The following is a 19,742-nucleotide window of genomic DNA, read 5'->3' as shown; positions in this document are numbered from 1 at the left end:
TATTTAAGTAATTCTCGGGCATCAGCATAGGTATAAACATGTGGCTACTACACAAAGCTACAAAACTTGAGACTGCAGTGATTTGTTCTTGCAGTCAAAGGCACAAATTTAAATCTATTAAACATACTGAGGAAAAGAGGCTGTAGACAGAGGAATACAGGGGAGGTCATTTAGTTTTTTCCTTGGGTATCTATTATGCCAAAGTAACTGCTCCCCCTAGTGCATCTCCATTAACAAGAAAAGGGATTATCTGGAGGCGCGTCCCCTGAAATTACAATTTGTCACGGGTTTTCTCTTAATAACATATTTAGACCTAGATGTGACACACACTAATGAAATGCCGATGTCCTAGGATAATGGTACTTGGGGGAATCTATCGTATAAACCTGTGTCTGGTCACTGTCATTGAATTTACATGCCAATGCAGGATGGGTAGAGATGGGGACTGAATGGGACTATTGCTGCGGCAGTCCCATAGTCATACAATCAACCCATGGATAAAGAAAAACTCCCGCAGAGTGACAAAAGTAAAACATGTAATTTTTTTTTCTTCAACTTAAAAAAAAAAAAAAATTCTTTATGTCCACTGGTGAGAGGCATCCATCTGACTCTAGTTATGAAAACTAGAGTCCAGGTAGCAATTATTTTTTGGTTTATAGAGGGACCAAGAGTGAATAGAGTAAAATAAGAATTACTGTAATGTATTACCTTGCAATATTTAATTTCATTTCTTTATTTATTGAATTGGGACAGTGCACATTCATCAACACTGACGCATTAAGCATTAGTGTAAATGTGCCGGACTTAGCACAACTGCTAAATATATAAGTTACAGGATGAGTATAGGTTCTTCTCCACCTTTATCTCCCCTAATACAGGCTGCACAGTTTAATCGTTTGTAAATGTACAAATTGTAAAGTAGGCACATGGCACAGCTGAAGAAAAGTCCCTCTGTCTGTGTTTCTATCAACCAGAGCGGCCATCAGTCATCATGGGTTCGTTTGTCAACTGATATAAAGCACTGACCAAATGCTTTCGATGTTGATACTTTGTGTTTCTCCTCAAAATAAAATGAGCCTAACAAGTATGCATTTACCAATCTTTGTCATATTAAATAAAACCAAGTACAGAAAGTACAGACATGGTTAGTTTCTCCATTTAATATCAACATTACATATAGCTGTCTTTGTTGCCAAAATTATAAGAATGTATGTAGGGACTACGAAGAGTAAAGAGTAAATTGGACACTAATTGATTATAGTTTTCATATGTTTTGCTGATCTCAAACAATGACCGACTGAGCGCTCAGATGACCTTTGGCTTCTGAGGCAAACAGAGATTATAATATGCCGTTTGATCCCAAAACTCTGGTCCTTTCCAGCCACACCAGCCCTGAGAGAGATACAATACACACGAGGTCAACACTGTATCTGAACAGATTTACACTACAGTTGAACAGTGCAGCCAGTGTGGATGCATGTGACGGTCACCTTGTCTGTGATGACCTGTAGGTCCTCTGCTCCTGTGTAATGTGGATCAAGGATGAGATAGCGGATCTGCCCGGTGGTCTCACTCCATGCTACACCCAAAATAGTGTGAGCTAAAACTCCCCCTCCTGCAACACATAACACAATATTTCAACCAACTTGTGATTTTGATTAGGAATTGAGATTTGTAGCGCTTTGTATGCCATACCTAATATGTCCAGTTCATTACAGTGTACAGAGATATAAAATACACAATAATGTTAAAGATTGTAATTGAGTCCTGTGTTTAATGCTGCTAATGTAAATTAGAAAATTTAACAAAAATGTAAAATAACATGGTGACACTGGGCAAAGATCATTGAAATCCTGTGATGGTTAGATCGATTAGGATGTATTCTACTATCTGGATCATAGATTATGTTCAATTACATTTTGCTGTAATCTGTAGGTCTAGCTATAGTTTTAAGTAAAACTTCTGTGTACCGTAATCTAATTTAAAGATATATGGACCAATGTTGCTGCAGTTAAATCTAAAGGTTTTAAGGTGAGTGAAAGCCCAAATGCATGTAATAACTGTTTGACACACAGCTCACCAATCATGATTGGAGTCCCTTCAGTCAGGAAGTGGTTGGCGAGTTCCCTGCCTTTGGATCCCAACTCGGACCCTTGACTGAAAAGAACAGAGATGAGCCATCAACTAAATCCAGAACCTCCACAGAAATATTTTCATACACAAGGTGCTATCAGATATGTGGTCAGACCTCACAAACATGATCTTGGAAGTGACATCAAGCAGCTGGTTCAGAACAGCCTGAACTTCAATGGATCCGATCCACTGACGGGATCCTACAAAGGATTTCTGCTTGTCTCCAACCTCCACTAACGCCTGGAAAACAGTGACCCAAGATAGAGGCAGGCATTTTGGATATTACCGATGTAAAAAAAAAAAAAAAGTGTATTTAACAAATACCATCACATATTTTGTATTGTGAACATATTTACAGGAGTACTACCTGTTGGATCTCTTTGTGGGTGGGCACTGACCGCTCTACATAGCCCTGCTGATGGAACCAGGAGCAGATGGTCTGCAGGGAGCGGTAAGCGCAGCCCCATCCATTGTCATCCATACGGTCCTGCATGTAGTGGTGATAGCTGTAGATCCCCTGGACCAAATACACCTTGAAAAAAAAAGTAACACAAGACGGACAAATCAATGTTAATTTTCTTTGCACAATCCTTGAGTAGATCTCAGAATACATCTTCAAGAGCCACATGTAATAGACCCTAACATGGTGATTAGACCGACCTTTCCATCATCCAGGGTAGGGTGTGTGAGCACCAGATGAGGGTTTCGGAGATAACCGTCTCGGTACGGCTCATTGGGAAAGTGGTACGCATTGGCTCTTCTGAAATACGGCCTGACATCTGGTAGTTCAAAGTGTAGATGCAATTCCTACAAATAGAGGTTTTGAGCAAAATGAATAGTAGTTTATCATTCACATAAAAGAAACTGGATCCACTAATTAAGCTATAGCATAATTGCTATCATTTCTGATCGTTGAATGATAAAAATGCGATAAAAATCAGCAGATTTGCATGTCGTGTGCCAGTTCATTTGGTTTTTAAAGAAGCTCAGTCTGTGGTTCATACCTTACGCTGTGTCTCTAGTTGGCTGTCAGGCACTCCTGCTGGGTAAACCACGGTCACTAGTCCTTTTGGCTCTGGAAGTATAAAGTGGAGGGGCTCAGGGACCAGCAGCGTCGTCCCTTTCATGTGTTGCAAGGTCACTTTCTCCATCTCACACAGCTGATGAGTTAGCTCCTCCACCAGGCGCTCACAGGCACTGCAACCCCAGAATTAAAAAAAACATTCATAGTGTGAGAGATGCATTTTATCCCGATAGCGACTCCATGACTACTGTACTTTAACACTGAAAGACTAAGTTAAGAGACTTTATTTTGAAATAAGAAGACGTACTTCTTGATTGTGTCGTTGCATCTGGTTTGGACAACACAGTCCATGGGAAGAGTTGTAGACAGGAAGTGGGAGTTCTGGAGACTTCTGCCAAGGACGGGAGCCAAGAGAGGGCCTGAATTTGTCATGTCCATCATCAGGTGAAGGTTTATGACACTCTGAATGACATAATTACACAGAAACATACAATACACAACATTAAGATACATCATTGCTAATAGATTAGGTTATACTTGTCTTTGTGTGGAAAACCAAAACCACTGAATTATTAAGTTGTGCTGTTCAAGCTGCTGACCCCCAGTTTACACTACCCAAACTACCACATCCATCTCCACATTAGAAACTCACCATTGCCAAACCTTTTTTGCTTTTCTTTTTTCCAGATTTTCTGCCAAAGTTCTCCTGATCATCTGTCCTGAAGTCAATAAAAATATGAATTATTCAACTACCCAAGAAAAAAAAAGCAATGTCTGGTCTGCAGATCAACAAAGCTTTTGCGTTACTTACTGTATCCACTGATGTATATCTTCACAGAGGGTGTTTGATGTTACTTCTTCAGGTGTTGCAGTAACTCCTTTGTTTGGCCATATAATAACAGGACTGTCACAGACAGTGAAAACGCAGGATTCAGATTTCACCTGAGAGCGTAGGGTCGCAAATGTTCCTGAGATCACCTTGTGCATCAGAGAAACTGACAGAGAAGCACAGAAAAACAGTCCACATTAATTATTACTGTCAAAAACATGAACAAACATTACTGTCCACATGCTTCTCTGTACTTCTGGATTGGCTCCACGAGTTTTAAGAGAAATCTTAACACTACAGCACAGTTATATATAGACAGTGGTAAGTGCCTTTAACTTTGATGGAACGGTACTGTTGCAGATATTTCTTGTTTTAATACAACCCAACACCCTTGTGAACAAAACCAGGCCACTGAAGAAATGTTTAACTTAGTGGACCTGCACAGAGCCCGAACCTTAACTCCATCCAACAATGAAAAGTAACACTCACAACAACAGGCCAGGACTAACATCCCAACATCAGCACACGTAATCAGTGAATGAGAGCAAATCCCTGCATGCAGGTTCTGACATCCTGTGTCTAGTTGGGACAATGGGACATGTCTGATGTCTATGATTACCCCTTTAAATGCATTACTGTAGCAGGGATCTACAATGAAGCAAAATTATGTCAGACATAACTTCAGAGATTTCAGACTAGTGCTCTTCTAAATACTTGTAAGTAGCCTATACTTTACTCGAGGCATTTATCCACTTTTTCATGCAGGACTTCGACTTGTAATGTCCAGTATTTCCAGATAGTTGTGTTGGCAGTTTTACTTGAGTGTCAGATTTGAATATTCCTCTAACAATGTTATTCAGGCCTGAGTTCATGTAGCCTACTACTACAGGATGTTGTGGTGAAGAGGTGCAGTAGTTACCGTCCGTGGTGTCCAGCTGACACCTGAGCTCCAGCCGCCCTCTGACACGGAGGACGGTCCCCGTGGAGGACGGAGGTGAGTTCACATTCACAACAACCTGAGGAAACAAGTTAGTGAAGAAGAGCCAGCTGTCAGTGAAAAACAGACACCTATGGTATTGATTTATTTCCTGCTAACAAAGAGTCGGTGAGCCGCGCTGCCAGTTATCTGTTGTTACCTACCGAGTAACAGCAGTTAGCATGAAGCTTATGGTAGCATGTATCTATTCTACAGTGTATAAAACGAGTTAATTTCTCAGTAAACTCACCATGATGAATTCAGGCTGTTAACGTCAAACTGCTCTCTGTGCTGGAGGCTGACATGTCTGTTGTACGTGTCTCTGGCTGCTGCATCCCATTGGACCATACTAACCACACCCACTGATGTTGCGTTCACTGTCACTCGTAATTGTAGTCATTTCCCCCGGGGTAACAGCAACGACAAAAACGGTGTTCACACCATAGACTGTAAAACATGTCCTTAATCCCACAACAGGTAAAGTAATTTGCTTTATTTATGAACAGTTTTTTCCCCCTCTCTTTCTCAGTACACCTTTGCTTTAATTTTGTCCCGCCTCCCTCATTAGACTTGCATTGGTTTTCCACTCCATCAACTAAATATTGACCTGTTCCCCTGAATTGTTTTTAAATAGTTTAGTTTAAAACAAATATTTTGAGTAGAATGCAGAAAATGAAAGGCCAACAGTGGTGCAGTAATGTTTTTTTTATCCCTCCTTCGCTCTTCAGTTGTTTGAATTGCTAAGATTGTTTATATTTATCAGAGACAAAATAATAATAATACAAACTAATAACAAAACATAACAAATACAGAGTGGGAAATTCTCCAGTCATATCACTGGCACTGCTAATGAACATCATGTAAAGTCTCCTGTGGTGGTGCTGTTTGAACAGTACCAACAGTATTCGGCCTAAGTGAGGCATACTATATCTAATTATTCCAGCATCAGTGCCCATGTCACCCGTCTTATGCAACACTTGATAACATGCATCAACATTCTTGCGTTTCTATCTTTTTGTTCAGCTATTTCTTTTGATTGATTATCATTGATGATATTTTTAAGTATATAGCCTACACTCCAAGGCTGTTAGATAATCACGATTAATACAGAGGGTAATACTGTAGTAAAACCTATTTCTTGTTGTGTTGCTTGTTTGCCATAGGCTATGACATGGCAGCCATGCATGCAAGGCCTAGCAGGATGAGTGGACACAATGTTAGAAAAACTGTGCTGCATGTAGTTATTACTGTAGTTGTTCTGCATGTAGAAGAGGGTTATTTTCATCAATCTAAGAAAAAAAAGGTGATCATTAATGGCTGCATCACTGACTGGCAAGACAAATCCGACAGCTGTATGTACCTCTTGAAGAAATTCCCAATAATGTTACACCTTAACTGTTAATATAACTGATTCACATTACTTAATCATTCTTTATCATTGTGGAAAAGTCAAACAAAACAAATGCCAGGAGCAATGTTGAAAATGAGGCCAGTGTCAGTTGAGTGATATTTTGTTCTTACATTGTTTCTGGATAAAATAATAAACGGTTTGTTAGGATGAGAGGGGAAAGGCTCTGACATGGTTTGTCTTATATCATAAGCTTTGTAAATCCATCGTATGAATGTTTTACATAAATGCAACATTACCAAAGAAGATTTAATGTTAAGTATCTATTAGAGGGCTCTAGGTATCTGAATGTTCCAATCTGCCAAAAAAAAAGCTTTTTTCTTGTAAAACTGACTGTATATACACTGTAAGTGTCTGAGGTCATGGCTGTTAATTCCTGTGGACTCAGTGTCCTGGCCTTGATTTGTGATGAGATTAGTTATCTATCTGCATATCATAAACACAGAGTTGGGATGTTTCTAAGAGAGCGTGCAAGGAACTAAGTAAATGGCAGAGGATGATATTCACATTGAAAATGCACATCCATCGTATGGACATGGGTTCATTGGGTGGTGTAACTTTTGTAAAAAAGATTGATAGCAGAATGTAGCAATACAAATAAGAGTGTTTTTAATTACTGAATAGCTACAGATTATTATAAAAGCTTTGTTACAGATATGTTTACAATTTCTCTTTTCTGTTTCAAGTGCTCCCACTGAAACCGTTTTTTCTTGCTGTAATCATTCCTCCTGTTCAACTTCAAACCATTGAAAGAGTCCTTGTTAATGTATTTTGAATAGGAGTGATGAAGTGCCTTTCTCTTGTGAAAATCTTTATTCTTTAACATTTATCTGAAGATGACGTGAGGTTTCAATGATAAAACATCAAAACTTTCAGCCTTTTTATTGCAAAATGTCATTTGTTTTGTTATTATCCCTCTACTGCTGCAGAAAAGGGACACAAACACATAGACATAATTTTAAAAAAAAGGCCGTTAGTTTGAAAGGCATTTGTTGTCTTTGTTTCACTCAGACTGCCATGGCCACATATTTTCTTCACATAACTTTTGAATAGCACAAAAAGATACTTGCAGATTTTGTCTCCTATCAGAGAGAAGATAAATGGCCAGTTTGAACAGGAGGTATGATTAGATGAAGCAGAGACTGTTTTAATGATTGTGTCCACTCCTTTAAAGGGACAGTATGTAGCAAAAATCAAATATTGCTTTCATAAATATGTATTTACAGAAGTCTAATCACAACCGCATACAAATGAAAGCTGTCTCGTAGCTCAGAATAAGTTGTTTACAAATACATAGGTGCACCCACTGGAGGCTGTCATGTTGCATTGCCATCTTTGAATACGGTAGCCTACGTGAAAGCGGAAAAACTTGGCTCAAGTGCTCTATTGAGTGTCTAGTGTGTGACTAGGCTTGTGCCCGGAGGATGATTTTCATCTTTTTCTGCTGTTATAAAATACTCATGGTTCGACAGCTAAGCAGCATTAGCAGCCAGATCTTACAATGTGGAACTGTTTTTATACAAAGTGCAGCCAAACACCAGGCTGAAGAGAGAGGGACAAAAGCGGCTCCTCGGACAGCTGTGGAGCTGCAGCTGAACGGCTGGAGAGCAGAAACCCACTTCTTTTTTTTCTTTCTTTTAGCAGCGTCGTCGTTACAGGTGATGCATACCGTATCTATGTCGAAATTCTCTGGCGCTGCAATCTAGAATCTGAACGCGCATGTTTTAGCCCCAATACTACATACTGAGGCTTTAAGTAACACTGAGCTACACACTTTCTCGTAGCATGAGGAAGGATGAATTTATTGATTCACTCTCATTCTCGCTCATGATGTTCAAATCAGAGTTAATTTGGGGATCATGTTTGTGCTCAAACACTAATATTTAATAATATTCAATAATTGTGTGTCTTGTATCTGTGTTCTTTTTACTCGCTGCAACAATAATTGCCCTACGGGGACATAAATAAAAACCTTGAGCCTTGAACCTTGATAACAAACTGCTGTACACATGTTAAATTTGAGCCTGAAATGTAAAAGTAGAGGTATTACGTCAAATAAGGATTACATTAGCATGGCATGAAAACCTTGTCTGTTCCTCAGTGGATTATGGTTATATTACCCTGATGAGGTTTCAGATGTCAACTACTGCACCGTATCAGGTTATTCCAAGCTGCAGTTATTGTTTTGTTTTCGTTTGTTTGTTTGTGAAATATTGTTAATGGTGCAAATTGAATGATGTAACACAAATAAATATATGAGGCAGGACAAGGAAAGAGAAAGAAAAGGAACACAACAAAGGAAAAAATAAATCAGTATTATAGATGCATTAGTGTAAATTACAGTATAGGAGGCACTGGGTTGGAGTTGAATGGATCAAGTTAATTTCCTAATTGTACAATGTATTCCTAGAGAAGTGTGTGAGGACATAGTTTGAAGAATGGGACAAATAAGGACTAATATTAGGCATTAACAATAATCAAAATGTTACATGTACTTCATACAACATCTTGATGAAAATGCCTCTTTTTCACAAATAGGAGGAAACTTGGGGGTAATTAACTGTAAAAACTGGAACAGTGTGGCCCATTGAAATATCTTGATTTAACATCCACATCTTTTGCCTCTGGATATCAAATGACCTTAGCTTCACATCATTGGTCTCCCACTGAGGCATGAGCTCTGGATCGTGGCTGATGGGTTCACCCCGGGACGACCTCTGATGAAGGAAACAGGAAGAGATTCAACATTTTGCCTGGTTCAACTGTTGGAATGAAACTATGTACTGGAGGGCTGCAGTTAAACACAACTGTGATGCTCTTTTATTTTATAGGCCTAGGCCTACTTCTACTCTGCTAAATTGCACAATTACTGTACACTTACTGTAATGTATGATCAGTCTAAACAATATGAAGCACTTCGAGAGATTAACCATTCCAACAAAAACATACTGCTTATACATCAATAACACAATATTCAATAACAATGGGGGTGTAATCGTTCTGCTTCTACTTTTATACTTTGCTCATAAGAGTTGTGAGCTTTCTCTAAAACTCAGATGACTTTCAGATGTAACAGTATTTTTGGATTGGAGGAGAAACACAATATGACAACAAAGATACACAAAACAAGACCACACAAACTGATCACAGAGACCCACACCGACCACTTAGAGATTTAAAATGACCACAAAAGACAAAAATAACTACAAAGAGATACAGAACATTGACAAAGACGTTTCTACTTCCCTACTTTGAGGACTAAGAGTGAGAGGAGTGGTTCAAGAGAAGTGGCCTGAATGTGCTCATTCTGCCTGTAGTGTCGGTCAGGGCTCCTCATGTCAGAGCTTCTGTCTCCTCCTACAGCTCTCATCAAAAGAGCACAACAATAAGATACACAGCAACACAGAGCCAAAACCACAACTGCATGACTGTTCAGCCTTCAATCTTAATCCACTGTCTAACCTTGGCACAGATCTGTTAAATCAGCATGTTTTTCAATCTAGAGAAAAAAAACAGTTTGATGATGGTCCTGCCCACAAAATGATAGGGTTCCACTTTTTGTGTCTTATCGATAGACTTTTTGTCTTGAAATTGACGCGGCATCCTGGGCCTTGTGGCTGAGAGAGTAAGCAGCGTGTCAGTCCAGCGTTATTCTGTGAGAAGTGACTCCAACTCCCAAGTGACAAAGCTGTTCATTATTTAGGCTCTGAAATGGATTTATTCTGTTTCACAATGAAATCTTTTTCATTTGAAAAAACATGGCCAACAAGCAGTATGGGAGCCATCTGTTATGGTTCTTTATATATAAAGCCTGTATGTCAAATCTATCACAGGTGGAGTAATGTGACAGGTGGAGTCTTTTAGGAGCCGTCAACAGACCAGTTCCTGATGCATGTTGGTAAATTAGGTGTTCTGATATGGCAAAAAAAAACATGGCTACTTCCTGGCCAATTTAACACAAATTGACAATTTGAACCAACCAATGCAGCAACACATGAAGAAAGTGTGGACGATGAACATTTTCATTTTACGCACCACAACCTGCCGTCTAGGTTACATTACCACAACTCCAGTGCCAAAAGTGTGGTAGGATAAGCAGCTGGAGGAGCTGTAATGGGCTCTGGAAACTATTATTTAAACAACAAATTGACTGAATATTGAAGAAATTATTTTCCAATGAAAATAGTTGCATCCTAAAACAATGACAGTATTACTTGGGAGACCTATTTTGTGGATTCAGAGAAGGAACAGGGGGAGCTGGTTCTGTAGGAGGTTCTACAGCTCCTTTCCTCCCTCAGAGCTAGTTTATAATCTTATAGGTGTCAATTATAGGCAAACTTCAAGTGTGTGTGTGTGTGTCTGCGAGAGAATAAATAAAATGACAAAATACAAATAAATAATGACAGCAATCTGAACTAGGCACACTTGGAACCACAGGCACGTGCACTTGAAGTCCTTCTGTGAATATATTGGAAAAGCGCGCGCGTGTGTATGTGTGTGTGACTAGTTTCGTATGATGGGACTCAGTGATCTAAATAAAAGTCTGCTGCGTGGAGTCGCTTGGAAATCATTCCTCTTTGCTGATAGGTTGCTCAGCTCCACCAGCCCCACTGGCGCGTGGATTGGCCTGGTGCTCTTTTTTCCCCCAGTTTCTCATTGGCTTTGGGTAATGATCGTTTGCCCATGCATTTTTCAATGAATCTTGTATGTGCTCTCTGGCTTGCTTTGGTGCTGATCACTTGAATCAGCGGTGTGCGGGGGGAGAGAGAGAGAGAGAGAGGTAAACCCTGGATGAGCACCAGATGATGGAATTTCTCCCAGAGACCGCAGCTGCTCGACCAGGACTGTCTCCCTCCGAAATCAGATAAGAGAGCAGAGCCGGGAGAGATCACAGCGGCCAAGATGTTCTGCACGAAGCTAAAAGAACTGAAGATATCCGGAGAATGTCCATTCTCCAGCAGCGCCAGAAATAATGAGCTCGGAGGCTTAGAGGAGCGCTCAGCTGACGGCGCGGATTTATCGCCTATTTCTAAGGACGTGCATAGAAAAAGAGGTGAGGACCTACCTCGACAGAAGACAAGCAGAGCCAAAGTTAACCTGCACACACTTGGGGAGAGCATCCGAAAATTGGCATGTCCTGAGGTAAGTAAGAAAAAAAATATAGACATTTATTTTGATATACACTTTAGTTATGTAAAAAACAAAAACAAATGAGGATTGTGTTTGTCGCGCCTCTGTTTGATCAGTTGAGATAAAGATCTGGTGACCCTGGTTTCTTTCTTCACATCGCTGCCGCCTAAGTCTCACCAGATTATGACCTTTAACTTGGCAAACACTTTGTCACTCAGTTTTACAGACTGCACACCGCCCTCCATCGAGTGATCAGACTGTCAGAACACACCAGGGACTCTGAAAGGTAATATATGTGTGTGTGTGTGTGTGTGTGTGTGTGTGTGTGTGTGTGTGTGTGTGTGTGTGTGTGTGTTTACCCCAAGACATCAATAACAACTTCAGACTGCCACACTTACCATCACCACAGGCCGTCACTGCCACCTCAGCAGCACAGCATGTCTCCTTTTGATAACTGTACTGATGCTAAGATGTTCCAGCCTGATCTGACCCTCTGTTTACCTCAGCATTTCTTACCCAGGTCTCCTCCTGCTACTCTCTCTACTAGTCTGGTGGTAATGATGAGAACAACAATAAGGCGTGATGCAGACTGAGGCTGCTATGGATACCAGACAGAGAGAAAGCCCTCAGATATTTGCTGAGAACACTTTACTACGGCTGTAGACATCGAAGCATTCTCAGTACCTTTATCAACACAGTCACAGCTACAAGTAATCAGCAACAATTTTGATAATTGATGATAAAAAAAAATCTGTTTAATCTAAAATGCCACATATTTGTTGGTGGCAGCTTATTAAATGTGACAATGTGTTGATTTTCTCATAACAAACCTCATATCTGTCGGTTTTGTGCTGTGGATCAGACAAAGTAAGACATCTGAAGGTGTCAACTTGTGTTGGAAAATGTTGTTGACTTTTTTTCAGTCTAAACTCTTAAATGATTCGATAATATAAACATTTGGCTAATTAAAAGATTGTGATAATAATAATACGAAGCTGACTTTGATATTTATTGTCTCAACAGTCCAAGACTTTGCTGCACAGACAATCAGAGTTGTGGTGATGAAGCAGAGCATTTAGTGGAGATGTTAAACATTTACTCAGCCAAAACAGGTAATGTCAAATCTGAAACCCCTTCTGCAAAACTTGTCATGCTCGTTGTAGAATTCTGGGTATTGTTGACTTCCCATCTTCACCTGTTTCCCTTCATGTATCTGGCAGAAATCCCGATGGAAGCTTTGAAAGTTTCTCTTGGCGAGGAGCTCTTCAACATGTGTTATGAGGAGGATGGACACATTTTGAGGGTGGTGGGGGGAGCTCTCCACGACTTCCTTAACAGCTTCAACGTCTTGTTGAAGCAGAGCAGCTCGCTGCCCTACCCCGACAGAGAGGATTATGTAAACGAACATTCGGTGTTGTGCTTAGACAAGGATCCGGGTCTGCTTACTGTCTATTTCTTCAACCCCCGCCCGACCACTCAGCTCTTTTTCCCTGGAGTCATCAAAGCTGCTGCCCGCCTGCTGTATCACACCACTGTGGATGTGTTGATGGACCCCCCCAATGCTAAAGACAGCATCTTGCAGTCTAGCCCGCAGCCCAGTCTTCTCTACACAGTTGTTGTTAAGGATGCAAAAAATCTGAGCCCCAGCCCGCTGCGGGCAACCTCAGCTGGGACCCTTCCTACCACTCTGTTCTCCACAATTTTCCCTTTCCATCTGATCCTGGACCAGGACTTGGTTCTGGTTCAAATAGGACATGCTCTTAGGAAGAGACTGACCAGGAAGGATGGACTGCGGCGGTCGGCGACCTTCCAAGAACACTTCTCTATTGTCTCTCCCCAGATCAAATGTACCTTTCAAGGTATTCTGACGATGCTAAACACACAGTTTATCATTCGGATCAAGCATGGAGTCTCAAGCACAGACAACACAGGGAAGGTATGTCGTCATGCCTGCCAGATATAAAGTCAGTGGTGACGTCAGCAACCAATGATGCAGAAAAGGTCTTTCGGTCAAAGTGTTAATATTAAATCGAGTAGTCGGGGGGTGGGGGTCAGGCTGATTATGAGCATTGGAGCTTGTTAGTGGTCTGAGGTAGAGATCGAGATTATACCCCCAGTGGAGATCAGAAGCAAATGTCAAACCATTTCATCCATCAAAGGCACAGCCATGCTCGTGCTATTTATGTAAGGGCACACAGCAATGGGTCGCCATGACAAGAAAAAAAAAGTGTCAGTGAGTAAACATGACAGCGGTGTAATGGCTAATGACATTCAGTCAGGGATGCTCCCATTTACTATTACACCGGTCCTCCAGTAGCAGCTTTAGCATTATCGGCCACAGCCCAATTAAGATTAGGTAAGAAAAATCCGTAAGTGAAGCAGAGAGCAAGACTGTCTCCGTCTCGTCCATCTAGGGTTGGCAATGTATTATGCCGCTGACAGGTCCACTATACACAAACATGACTGAAATGTCAACAGAAGTCACACATTCACCATGAATTATGGTACAGTCTCCAAACTACTTCTGTAGCTGTATTTCTCCCTATAGCTACTGTTGTTAAGGTTGGTAAGGAGACTCTGCAGAGTCTCCTCTACAGCTCTGAGATATGAAAATCAAACAAAAGTCTGATAAAACACGAACCACAAAATTTGTTCTAGTTAAATGTATCAGTTGGCAAGAGGTTGATGTCAGTCAGACCATGAAATAATAATAATCATTATAATCATGGTAAAGGCTTTGTTGTCATTAACATTTTTGACTTGACTGATGTTGAGATGAAAAGTTAAGTGTTTGCCAACACAAATTGTGGGTACAGCGATACAACAAATTTAATGGTAATGCATTCAATTGTTGATGAGGAGTTTCATTCTGAACAGCAAATATTAACCTCATGGTGGCGCAAGCTCTGAGGATTAAATCTCTGGGAACAATTATGTGTATATAATATACCACATCAATCCATCTCATAGTTGTTGAGATATTTCAGTATTTCAGCATCAGAGCCATGCTGCAACTGTGACTAATAAAAATGTGCTTGAGTTAGATGGGATTTTTCGCCTGCCTGAATTTCTGCTCCACTGGAAGATGAATAAATCTTATGGTGTTGTTTACTGTTGCAACTGAGAGACAGCTGCATACAGCTGCTCTTTCCTAAATACCCTGCGAATGGCCAGTTTGCTTCTCTTTCCCCTAATGCTTAAAATTCCCATATATCTTGAGGGAGTTTATGTATGTAAACATGGCTCATTTTGAAATGCACAGTTGCCACGCTAGGAAAAACATCTTTAAGCATTTGGCTTGCTTACATTGAGACCTTAATTCAGAAAAGCTTTTTTAAATTCCAGTGGATGAACTTTTCTCATCATGTGATTTTCCATTTCAGCTCATGGACCTTAAAGGTCAGATGATCTACGTATCAGAGTCCAACGCCATCCTGTTCCTTGGCTCACCGTGTGTGGACAAGCTGGAGGAGCTAACAGGCCGAGGCCTCTACTTGTCAGACATCCCTATCCATAATGCGCTGCGTGATGTAGTTCTGGTTGGTGAACAGGCTAAAGCCCAGGATGGTTTGAAGAAGCGTCTAGGGAAGGCCAAGGCAGCCTTGGAGCATGCTCACCAAGCACTGGAGGAGGAGAAGAAGAAGACGGTGGACCTCCTCTTCTCCATTTTCCCCGGCACTGTGGCACAGCAGCTGTGGCAGGGACAAACGGTCCAGGCTAAGAAGTTCGACAGGGTTACAATGCTCTTCTCTGACATTGTGGGCTTCACAGCTGTTTGCTCCCGCTGCACCCCAATGCAAGTGATCACCATGCTCAATGAGTTGTACACCAGGTTTGACCACCAGTGTGGAGAGCTTGATGTTTATAAGGTGGGTTAATGAATGTACAGCAAGGGCAAACCACCCTGAAGTTAAACTTCACATATGCTTCAGTCCGTCCTACTGGTTGTTTTGTGTGTGTGATAATGTGTGAACGATAATTAGATTTAACATCCCAGCATTTTTTACAGTTTAGGAGGAAATGAAAAATATTTTGCTAGTTTTCCACATTTAAAGCAGAAGTAAGCGATCCGGTGGTTTTGGCTAACTTCCTGTCAGCCGATGGAGTTAGCAGTCCCCGCCCTCGTCCCTACCTCACCACATTCACGCGCATCCCTTGGCTGCACACACAGAGAGGACCGCCCCTTTATGCCGTTCTCTCTCCTCATTGGATAAAGGTTGTAGGATACAAGGAAAGTTTTCTCCTCGGCTTACAGCAGAGCAGAGTGACTGACAGACCCATGTTTCAGACCAAACACTCTGTATAAGTGATTGCTGTCGGAAGATAGAACTATTTAAGACTTAGGCTATATTAACACAAACATTCTGCTTTACTTCTGCTTTAAATTTGATTTTTATCTTCTGCATAAACATGATTGGCTGTGACAAATGTATAAACAGTGATTTCCTCTCAAGATCTTTAAGAGTATCTAGCCAGAGCATTGCATTTCAAATCACAACATTTTGAATCTTATTGATTTATTTAATGGTTTAATTTTATTTTCTGTACATTGTGTCTCCCAAAGTTTCCTTACATTGTTGGAAAAGTCAATTTTCCGAGGGTAACTGCAGCTGCGAAAACCACAGGATTAAATAAAGTTAAAGATTGAAAAAATATGGCCGACTGAAACATTCAATCGCAGGCAAACTTTTTTATTTTGTGTTAGTGTTAGTTGGTATAATTTTCATCGAGTTTTTGCATTATAGATTCCAATGGCATGACCAGACTGACTGTAACACAATCAACAACCCTAGTGTCTGCCAGACGCTGTTAATCTACAGGGAGGTTGGCTAATGTAATCAAAGTGTCATGAAAGCATAACAGACAGAGCAGCATGTTTGACAAATATCTCGTAAAACGCTAGGAAGTCAGAGGTTCCTTTAGGACCCTGTTTCCACTCTACATGTATGAGTCTAAAAATAGTTTCACTTTGTCTCTGCCACATAGCTGCTGAGTGCTCCGCCGTCCAGATTTACATGAACAAAGGCAAAGAAGAAGAAGACAAAATGCTTCTGGACTTTTAATATGGCCAGGGATCAAGTACTATTACAATTTAAGTTTTATTACTCCCCGTTTCTTGGGCTGTCTTGTACCGCAAGACCAAGAGCACGAGATTTTGATGAATATCCACTTCACATTTGTCATTCTGGTCAAGGTCCATTGTCTTCATGGCACAGAGCATATTAAATGGGATTATGGGAGCCCTAATAGGCCCTGGGAGTAAGGCCTCTGTTTTTCTGTCTGATTGTGCCTGGTTAAAACGCATTGTAATGATCATCCGCTGTTTTCAGGTGGAGACCATTGGGGATGCATATTGTGTGGCGGGCGGTTTACACAAAGAAAGTGAGACTCACGCTGTCCAAATTGCACTCATGGCCTTAAAGATGATGGAGCTTTCAGACGAAGTCATGACACCAACTGGGGACCCAATACAGGTGAGGGTGAAGTATTGCATACTTTAATACTCCTTCATTCAAGGTAATTACATAACTTCAGCAACCCAAGGGTTTTCATATAAAGGCCTTTTATTTAAAAAGAAATGTTTTCCATTTGAAAAAAACACAGCCTTTTCTAACATAATGAATGCAAGTGAAAGAGAGGTTACTTTGTTGAAATGTTCTTTATCAGTGAAAAACTTAACCAGTGAATCCAAAGTTCTAAGTGACACTTCAGGATGTTAACTAAATAACTAACTAACTAAATAATATTAGTTATAATGTATAAAAATGTTTTGCATTAAGATAAGACATCAAAGATTTTTCTTTCTCAAAGCAAACTTAGAGTCAACGTCATTTTATGGTAAACAAAGATGGTGAACTATAGGAAATATGTAAAATATTATGCAGAAGAAACTTGGATGTTTTTTAATTTATCCAAATACCTAATTAAATACACTGCTGCCCATAAAGGTGGAATAAAATATTTTTTTCCCCTCCTATCATGAAATGATGAACAATGTAACAACAATATGATGTATGATCAATCTCCAAAACATATCACTGTGAAAAAAACACGATTATCCTTAAAATTCCTATAAAAATAGGAATGTGTCTGAAAACAAAATTATTCCAACTGTATGTGCAACCGTGCAGATGAGGTGTCTGGTTGAACTAAATATAACAGTACATAAGTAAATATATATGCAAATAAAATGCTCATAGTGTAAAGCATAGTAAATATGTTTGTCTTAGTGGGAGTTTAAAAGGAAATTTCATAAAGCTATTGTGAAGGACACCTTTGTTCAACTGTAATTAAATAATAGGAAATCAGCTTTTGGACTCTGATGGATAAGCTGTTAAGGGATAAGACTGATGATATTCTATATTTTTGTTGTTGTCAAAAGAAGTCCCATAAACAGATCTTCATATTAATACTCCCTGTCAGACGCTCATATTCCCAAATCCATTAACTCCCTCTGATGACATAATTCTCTACAAGCATTTCCTTCCTTCTGTTTTAAATCATGCATCGTTTACTGCTCATTCATGTTTAGTTGCCATTAGTTTTCATCACTGCAATTTATTTTATTTTTTGTTATACAGTATCCCTAAATTTACACCAATAACTGCTGATGAGCATACTAGCATGGAACCTCAGGCAGGTCAATGTGTCTGCACTGCCTGCAAAATTGTGCACATCTACAGTAGGTGTGTTCATATCCAGTGTAAACAAAACAGGGGCCTATTCATAAAAGCATCACTGCAAAGCAAAACTAGTGGTCAAAAATCCCACAGGATCCATTTAAACATGAGTAAATTATGCATTTGTTTCTGACTATTTTCAACAGCAGATTTGATGTGCTTGTGAATATTTGAAGCAGGGCAGTCTTACATGTTCATATCACTAAAGAATCACTTTAATGCAGACTTTTTTGTTAGATGTGTTGATTATAACACATCATAAAAAAATGGATTATGTGTGCAGCAGTGTCACTCAGGAGCTATATCAGTGCCAAATCTGTGCTCATACGCTCCAAGAGACCTCGGTTCCGTTCTGTTGATAAATAAAAGATGAGTAGAAGCCTAATTCATGTTGAATCTTTTTTCTAGATGCGTATTGGCCTCCACACTGGTTCTGTTCTGGCTGGTGTAGTTGGGGTGATGATGCCACGCTACTGCCTTTTTGGGAACAATGTCACATTGGCCAACAAGTTTGAATCCTGCAGCCAACCTAGAAAAATCAATATCAGCCCTACAACCCACAGGTGACATAACTAAAAATGCAAATGCAATGATACATCTCTTTGCAACTCATGCAAAATATTATAATGTTTCCAAAAACTAAAAGTAGAAGTGGTTGTCACGGAGAAAACAATGCAAATTTAAGTGCTCTGGTTAGGAAATGTAACTTTTAGTAGATTGCTGTGTTTCTTCTTGTGTCAAATAATTTGCCGAATTGTACTTGGATTGATGTTTTATTTGTGTGCTCTTTGTCCCAGACTGCTGAAGGATCGGCCAGAGTTTGTCTTTGTTCCCAGGAGCAGACAGGAGCTTCCGGCCAACTTCCCAGAAGACATCCCTGGTGTTTGTTACTTTTTGGAGGCCTCCTCCAAAACTTCAGACCTGACTTTGAAATAAAGTCGTGCTGCTGCACAGCCTAGAAACATGAGCTATTAGCTACAGAAATATAAGTGTATTTAGTGAATACAGTGCAGACACCACGTATATTTTGGTTTGAGTTGTTTAGATATTGATGATATTGTCAGTCAAACTCTTGCAGCTTAGAGAAAAGATCAATTTTGCTGTCAAACATGAGTCTTGTCTCTGTACAATTATCAGTTTGTTTAGTAATGGTGAAAAGAATATCTCACTTCCCTAATTTTTCTTCCAGAATGAGTCAGGCTCCCACCACTGAGACATCTAAAAAAAAATACTTTACATCATTAAATATATAATTTAAGGAATATAAAATACATAAAAGTTTTGGCCCCCCCAAAAAAGGACAAAATGCGGTAGCTGTGTAATTTGCAGTTCTGAGAGGAAATTAAAAATATAATCTTTCATAATGTAGGTATGATACTGAAATACATTCTGGATGTTGAGTCTCAATGTGATGTTGTTAAACAAAGTGGTTCCTTTTGTCAAAGTTGTTGTCTTAAAACATCTAACTGGTCCATTCACATCTGTGCAGCCCATCGTACCTGCTAAAGCACCCTGGCCTGTTGGGATGGCAGGAGAAATCAAGGTTAAAACTGAGTTGACTT

The 19,742-nt window shown here is 40.0% G+C and overlaps 2 protein-coding genes across 2 annotated transcripts; one reads left to right on the top strand and one right to left on the bottom strand.

The window, feature by feature from the left end:
• Positions 1-603: 603 nt before the first annotated feature.
• Positions 604-5,302, bottom strand: ufsp2 (ufm1-specific peptidase 2). The gene is made up of 12 exons (XM_083973944.1): positions 5,213-5,302; positions 4,906-5,002; positions 3,969-4,152; positions 3,810-3,876; positions 3,465-3,619; positions 3,138-3,330; positions 2,794-2,940; positions 2,501-2,665; positions 2,249-2,373; positions 2,081-2,157; positions 1,491-1,615; positions 604-1,392 (listed from the first exon to the last, which is right to left on the bottom strand). Exons 1-12 carry the CDS (start codon positions 5,213-5,215, stop codon positions 1,306-1,308), a joined length of 1,425 nt encoding a protein of 474 aa, XP_083830070.1. The 5' UTR covers positions 5,216-5,302; the 3' UTR covers positions 604-1,305.
• Positions 5,303-11,272: 5,970 nt separating this feature from the next.
• Positions 11,273-19,116, top strand: gucy1a1 (guanylate cyclase 1 soluble subunit alpha 1; the record flags this gene model as incomplete). Its single annotated transcript, XM_083971757.1, has 8 exons — positions 11,273-11,512; positions 11,719-11,786; positions 12,524-12,612; positions 12,721-13,436; positions 14,884-15,369; positions 16,831-16,974; positions 18,589-18,743; positions 18,978-19,116. 8 exons carry the CDS (start codon positions 11,273-11,275, stop codon positions 19,114-19,116), a joined length of 2,037 nt encoding a protein of 678 aa, XP_083827883.1.
• Positions 19,117-19,742: the final 626 nt, after the last annotated feature.

The sequence above is a fragment of the Trachurus trachurus genome (assembly GCF_905171665.1).
Source record: "Trachurus trachurus genome assembly, chromosome: 1".
NCBI classification, from domain to species: Eukaryota; Metazoa; Chordata; class Actinopteri; order Carangiformes; family Carangidae; genus Trachurus; species Trachurus trachurus.
Note: the sequence above shows the minus strand (reverse complement) of the source record. Positions and strands in the feature narration are given on the sequence as shown.

What these genes read in the sequence shown, in the direction of transcription:
- ufsp2 (XM_083973944.1), bottom strand. An exon ending in AACTAGAGACACAGCGTAAG is followed by an intron (nt 2,941 to 3,137) that starts GTATGAACCACA and finishes CTCTATTTGTAG; the next exon opens with GAATTGCATCTACACTTTGA. An exon ending in TCCAAGATCATGTTTGTGAG is followed by an intron (nt 2,158 to 2,248) that starts GTCTGACCACAT and finishes TGTTCTTTTCAG; the next exon opens with TCAAGGGTCCGAGTTGGGAT.